Source organism: Chaetura pelagica, unplaced genomic scaffold, assembly GCF_000747805.2.
Source record: "Chaetura pelagica isolate M959 unplaced genomic scaffold, ChaPel_1.0 scaffold120, whole genome shotgun sequence".
Lineage (NCBI taxonomy): Eukaryota > Metazoa > Chordata > Aves > Apodiformes > Apodidae > Chaetura > Chaetura pelagica.
The window spans coordinates 1,355,829-1,362,931 of record NW_009951952.1 but is presented as its reverse complement, the minus strand read 5'-3'; the positions used below and the strand labels follow the sequence as shown (position 1 = coordinate 1,362,931).

The 7,103-nt window shown below is 44.7% G+C and overlaps 1 protein-coding gene across 1 annotated transcript in view; it reads right to left on the bottom strand.

The window, feature by feature from the left end:
- Positions 1-239: 239 nt before the first annotated feature.
- KIAA1211L (KIAA1211-like ortholog) overlaps positions 240-7,103 on the bottom strand; it is a 26,437-nt gene continuing 19,573 nt past the window's right edge. The window contains exons 8-10 of the mRNA XM_009998658.1: positions 3,005-3,204; positions 1,213-1,345; positions 240-385 (exon numbers count right to left, since the gene is read on the bottom strand). Of these exons, the coding sequence (XP_009996960.1) occupies positions 240-385; positions 1,213-1,345; positions 3,005-3,204 (479 nt within the window). The remainder of the gene's footprint in view (positions 386-1,212; positions 1,346-3,004; positions 3,205-7,103) is intronic.

Sequence of the window (7,103 nt, the reverse complement as noted above, 5' to 3'; positions counted from 1 at the left end):
TTTTCCAAAGTGTAAGTACGTCCTTAGCGTAATTTAAGTCATCCATTGCCATTGCAATCCTGATTGCTACAAAGTTGAAGGTAAACTTTTTTGACTGCATCTATTGCACACCTTCTTGACAGCTCTATAATAGATCCCTTCTCCTGCACCAAGAGATTCTTCACTGTGATTAGCTGGTCTGTAGAAGTTCAGGTAAGTAGTTGACTTGATTATGAAAGATGCTGTTGGTTTGCATCGTTCTATTTTATGATCTGTGGCATATCACTCCATGCTTGAGATTTCTTTTTGGCCAGTTCCATCCATGATGGCTGGTCCAAAGCAGTGTTACTGGCTTTCTTGAAGTGGCTTATGACTTCTTTATCCACTAGTGTTGGTGATGGAGCTACTGTGAACAAAACAGACGGACATTTTACGTTAACTTCCTGTGCAGCTACACAAGGCAGCTCTTTCATAAAAAAAACAAAACACTTCCCATGCCTTTCCCTGTGGCAGAAAATCTTTCCTTCACACATATAGAAGCTTCTCCTGCAACGTGTTACTGAGGCAATAACCACTCTGTGCTCAAAAGAACACAGTGTTTTTCTCATCACCGATATCTTTCAGTCCCTAAATTTACCAAAACCAACATGATGACCTGGATTCCTTGCTGTGCCTTGTGTTAACACCCAGGCCAAAGAAGAGAGCCTTCATTAGCAAGAGCATTCCTTTGCAAATTCCTCCTTTAGCCAGCCCCCAACTCACAGGAATTTTATTGCCTTCTAAACTTCTGCCCTTTTTTCAAATGTGAATTTAACAAATAGATTAGAAGTTCTCATGGGAGGTCTGATGGACAGACAGTTTGTCATCAGTCATTCCAGCCTGCAGAGGACACGATATTAAAATTAAACACTACTGAAAATACTTTTGGATGCATTTTACCTTTTACGCTGGGATAATGTGTTTGGAATGTTGTCCTGTGAAATGGCTCAGTGCTTTCAATTCACATTTCTTTCAACAAGAGTTTTGACTAATGTGTAATCAAAGTGGTAAAAGGAAGATGCCACCAAATAAAACCTCTGAGCTGAGTGCTGAGAAAACAGTTTGCCCTTGCTGATGTGGTCTGGGGAGGAGATTAGGATCCCTCCCCTACTCCTTTTAAAGCAGGCTAAAGCAGGATTTCTTCTGGCAAGGTTGTGAGATAACAGCCTACATTTAAAGCATTTTATTTCCTACCAGGGACATGTGACAGTGAGTGGGTTCTCAACAGTGGCTCCTTCACTTCAGACTTTGTCTCTTTCTTCTGTTCTTCAGAAGAGGGTTTAGGTGCCATGTGTGAAGGTTTGCTCCATTGCTGCTTCACTGACCCCTAAGGACAGAGAGGGATAAAATCCAATTAATGCAGAGAAAATGAGCAAATGAAGGTGACGTGGTGCCTGTCACAGTCCAAAGACCACGTGCATTCACCACACATTGGTCCCAAATCCCTCATTTGGGCTGATACCTGTTCAGAAAGCTCCAGTGGTTTCACATCCATGATACTCAACTTTACAAATGAAAACTGTCTCTCTGTATCTCTTATTCATACTAGTACAGATGAGCAGGTTATGAAGTCTTCAATGCAAAATGTATTCCAAGCCCTTTGCACACCTCTACTAACAAAGACAGGAGTTGGAAACAGCCTTGTTCTCTCTTGTTTCCCTTCCACCTCCCAGATGTTACGGGTTAGAACACTGTGTTTTTGAAGGGCTGATGGTAAATGGATTTTTCCATGAAAAAAATAAATCAGACACATCCTCCTATAGATTTTCTTGTCAGTATCAAAAACTACCCTGAAGTGCCTGATGCCATGTGTAAGAAGGAGAAAGTGGGAGTAGCACAGTGGCACCAAGCTTCATGCACTGCAGTCAGGAGCATCTTGGCAAGTTTCTCTCAGCTGATACAGGGAAATAAAATGCATGGCATGACTTTTAGGGAACATGGCCAGCTAAAATCTGGATTTTCCTTTTGGAATCTTTTAGCCCCTTGATGTTTTAAGTACTATGACAATGTTGCAGTTCATAATCTTGCCTAGACCTTTTATTGGGTATTATCTTTTGTTAATCTAACCACTGCTGTTTTTCATCATCGAGAGATCTTCTCCAAGATATAATAGAGATAACTGGGTTTCTAACAGTGCCATCTGAAGCAAAAATGTAGGCCATTTGCATTGGGAATGCTATACTGGTATAGGACACATGCTCCTGCATCTGTGCAGGATTCTTGCTGTGCAGGAGGCGATACAGGCAGCACTCACATGCTGCTGCCTCCCTGAGCTAGCCCAGTGCCAGAGAAGCCTTGTTAGTATTCTGCTTTAATGGCAAGTGCTTCTGCTAGCACAGCTTGGGCATCTGGCAAGATCACTTGCTACACCCTCTTTTGCATGGGATCTTTGAAGAGGCAGCCTCAGCCTGTACTCCATGGCACCACATGGGTATCTGAGTTATCCATAAACAGAGAGCCAGCATTTATATCTTGGCACTGCAAGTGCGAAAGTTATTTTTATCCTCTTTCACTTCTCGAGGCTCTAAAAATTGTTACCTAGGAGCTTCTGGGACTGAGCTGCTCATTCACTGTTAAATCAGTCAGGAAGCAGAGGAGGTTCAATGAAATGCTGTGCTTAGAAGGGTAGTTAAGAGAATGTGTTCCCTCTGTATTGAGAGAGATCTGAGCCTGTACAATTTAGCACCTAGTTTTGGCATCTGAGCATGCAATACACACTTTACATCTGGTAAGTATGTCTTGGCACCCAAGAAGTTTTACACACCTCACATAGTTCCAGGACGTCATGGAGATACAAAATTACTGACCTGAACAATCAGAGAACTCTAAATCTGTAACACATTTCCAAGAGCAGTGTCTCTGTTATTTATTATTATACTCACTAAGCATCTGTAATCATTAAGGCACAACTGGTAATTATCTAGTTGATCCAAAGAAAGATGCTGGGAGGCGGTAGGGAAGCAGCACAAACTTGTACTCCAAGTACCTCTGTTTGTTCCTTCTCTTTATTCTGTTTCTCTGCCTCTGACCCAACATCCAGAGCCACACGTTTTTCTCTGTCGAGTTCCTGCTCCTGCTGCACGCCCCTCTGCTTCTGTCTTGCTATGGAAATCCAGGCTGGCTCTGCAGGACTCTCAGGACCTCTTCCAGCATCTCCAGCAGCCACGGGGGAAGGCAGGCTTCTCTCTGTTGACAGATTATTGATGTACATAGTTATTTGAAAGACAGTTGCAATTAGTTCGCACTTGCTTGACACGCTGATTTGTACCAGGGCTGTGTGACCAGCCTGGCTAAATATGAATTCTGTTTAGTTTGGTCTCCAGAGAACAATCTTCCTCTTCTCCTTGTTTTAAGTTACTGTTCTACTGGTGGAAAATACTTGGCAGCTTTGTTTGGCTACAGCCACAGTGTCACTGTGCTCATGTCAGGGAGATGCAGAAACATTAATCAAGCTTCTTTAACCTACCTATTTCCCAAGGTCTCCTGTTCTGCAGCCAATTCAAAGATGAACACAGCTGGACCATGGTGTGGCAAAGGCAACCTGCTGTTTGAAACTATTCTTTTAAAACTACGTTTCTACTTTCTCAAGAAAACCCTGATTTCTATTCTTGTCCTGTCGTGTGCCCACAGGCTTTCCAGCTTGGTAATACCTGCTAACACAATAAGCACACATTTAGTTCTGTCACATATGTCCTTAAATAAACTGAACAGTGTCAGACCTAAGATGGCCACCATCTAATATGACAGTGAATCATTAATTGGCACATTTAATAGCTTTGCATCATACCAGTGAATAGCTTCACTGTACATATTCACAATATTTAGAGGAATGCCCTGTGATACCAACAATAATTTGATTTGGTTGCTCTTGATCAAGTCATGTTGGTCAGAACTTTTGTTATCTTGTTGTCTTTCTCCCTCGCTCTCTTCTCCATCTCCCCTCCTTTTTCAAGATGTGCCACCTTCTGGAGCCTTCCCTTATCTTCTGCAATTTGCCAAGATAACTGCTAGCAGCTCAAGGACTCCTACCCTGTCTTCTATGAGGATCTTAGGACAGACTTCATTAGGAGCCTAATGAGTAAACTCACACGGTTGAATTGTTGTGATGTCTGCTAATGCATCTGCCATCACATCTCCTCCTTTGCCTGTAGGCCATGCCCTTGAGCCCATCTGCACCTTTTTAGGTCATGAGCAATTTGAGCAGGACCTGTTAGTGCATTGCCCAGCAAGGGCAGGCGCCACACTTCATCAGTTCCCAAAGCACTGCTGTGATCAGCTATCACTGCTGAAGGTGACAGTGATGTCTAGTACTCCTCAGAGGTCAGGATCCTTCACTCAGTACAGAAAAGTAGCTTTTCACTTGGTTTGTCTTCTATCCAAATTTGTCAAGTCGCTTTCCTAGCACCCCGTAATGAACATCCAACAGCTTCATTCAATATTATGAAGATGTTTCCCCACTTAAGCCTCTCTATACCTTGCTGGACTCATCCTATAAATCCATCCCATATCCCTTCCCCTGTGGACAGGCCCCTTCTCAGCCCAGAGAAGCCTGGTCTCCCTGTACAGCTACAGACACACCACCACATGCATCCTTTTCCACCACCTTTTTACCTTCCTTCACTGAGATGTCTTGGTGCTCCTGAACCCCAACATCTTCACCCTGAAGGCCCTTTTCATTCCACCCACCAGCTTTCCCATGATACTGGGAACCTGGCTTCTGCCTTGACACTGCTACTGGTGCACATCTCAGTCTCTGTGATTCAGAATCACCCTTCATGTTTTGTCCCATTTTCCCTGTCACACCACAGGAGCTTTCTGTAAACACCAACTGAATTGCAGGTTGTTCCTTCACTGCTGCCACCACACAATCAATACTGATAAAATGACTGCCTTGCCCAGGCCCTATTTACTGCACTACATGTCATGGGCTTATTGCTGCTACCTGTGCTCCTGTTCCTCTGTCATCCTCAGGGATTTAAGATTAATCTTTCTATTACTTCAACGTGTATTGCCTAGCACAGCAGGGTTCCCAGTCCTGCAGTGTTAGGACTGGAGGCTGCTATTGGAAGAGCTTTTTTCCTAAGGCAGATACTCTAACAAAGGCATCAGGCACTTTTGCTCTTCAGACAGTTCTCCCTGATGAGACACCAGACATCCTAGTCACACCAATCAGAAGGCAGCCCAATTAGAGCCAAGGATCATCCCATAAGTGACGGCATCAGGAAACAAAAGCTCTTTATCATAATCTTTAAAGATTTGACAGGTATCTGTATGGGCTTGATTTAGGATAGCATAGTGGTATCACCTACAGAGGATGAAGAGCTGATCTGCTTCTCAGAGGGACTTTCTTGTTTCTTTAAGCAGTTCTTTTCTGCCCTTGCTCCTGTGAGAGTCTTTGCAGCAGAAAGCCAGGCAGGCAGGGAAATGCCTTCTCTTCCATCAAATTGGATGCAATCCATGAAGGATTTGCTACCTCATCTGTCAGCCAGAATTACTATAAGGGGTAGAGAAGGTGTATTCACCATTTATTATCTTTCTCATTGCCCTGAGGTCCTTTACATCCTCCCACCTCCAGCTAGAGAAGGTTTTTTTGGCAGTATATGTGCACCCTTGTTCCAGCCAGAAGGCTGAAAGGTGGTGAAGCAACCCAGGAGAGAGCACAGCACACTGAGTTGGCAGCTTAAGGTGATACAGGACTTTACTGTGAAGCTCTTAGTACCCCAAGGGGCACAGAGAGGCTGAAAGCTTTCTCAGGAAGCAACTGCTCACAAGCGAAGTGCTGCTTGCACATCTTCTTCCTCAGCTCAGTGACTGATCATCTGGAAGAAGCCCTCCCTCCCTCTCTCAGCTCACGAGGGGTTCCACGTGCCCTTGTGGTTCACCAAGTGGCAAAGCACAGTGTTTAAGGAACTGGATAACCACCGTGGAACCAAAAGTACTCCAAAGTGCAATCTAATTCCTGCTTCTGAGGCACACCACGTGCACAGCAGCCAGCACAACAATTTTCAGCTGGTACACGCCACTTTTAGGGTGATTATGCAGCAGAAAATGCAAGCTCCACCAGAAGTTGGGTGGGTTCTACAGGCCACAGCTGCCACAAACACCCCGTGTCACTTCTCCACCAGAGAAGCTGAGCCTCTTGCTTCCAAGTTACATTCAGGAGATTTTTCTGAATAAAACTAACATCTGAGTAATATCCTTCAGAACTTATTACAACATGTTATTTTAAACAAACTTGTTGCTTCATAACCTCATAAGATAATAAAGGGTAACACTGGCAGCGACTCGTCTCATTCACTCAGTTTTAATTTCATGATTGCATCTTGCCCTGGTTTCCTTGGAGCTGGCTTGGCCCACACCTTTTGGAAAGATGAGCGAGCCCCTTCTTGCCCTCAGGGGAAGCCACCAACAAGAGAAAGATACCAGGTCAGAACTTGTCCAGATGCTCTGTTTGTAATGTCACCACTTATAAAAACTACCATTTAATGTAGGTGCCAAGGTTTCCTGCTGCCACTGGAAACCACACCTAGAGGTTGCTGAAGCCCTCACTTCACCTCTTTCTCACCAGCACCACAGCCACACCCTAACCCCTACTCCTAAAGACATAACCCTATGGACAGTCACAAGGCCAGCTGCTCTGTCTGTGTTCTTCACCATGGAATATAAGCCAAGTGAACCACAAGCACACCTGCACAATTCCCTCCCGCGGATCAGGATCACCTGAGCTCTTCTCCAATGGGTCAGACAGTGGCAGGGCTGGCTGCCTCAGTGGTCCCTAAGCAGGGAAACTCCCCTGCTGCAGCCCCAATAAATGCAGGTATCTGTCTCCTTCGGTATCTTACTAAAACAGCTTTTCTTTTATTTAAGCCAAGTGAACCACAAGCACACCTGCACAATTCCCTCCCGCGGATCAGGATCACCTGAGCTCTTCTCCAATGGGTCAGACAGTGGCAGGGCTGGCTGCCTCAGTGGTCCCTAAGCAGGGAAACTCCCCTGCTGCAGCCCCAATAAATGCAGGTATCTGTCTCCTTCGGTATCTTACTAAAACAGCTTTTCTTTTATTTATTTATTTCTCCCCCCCCCCC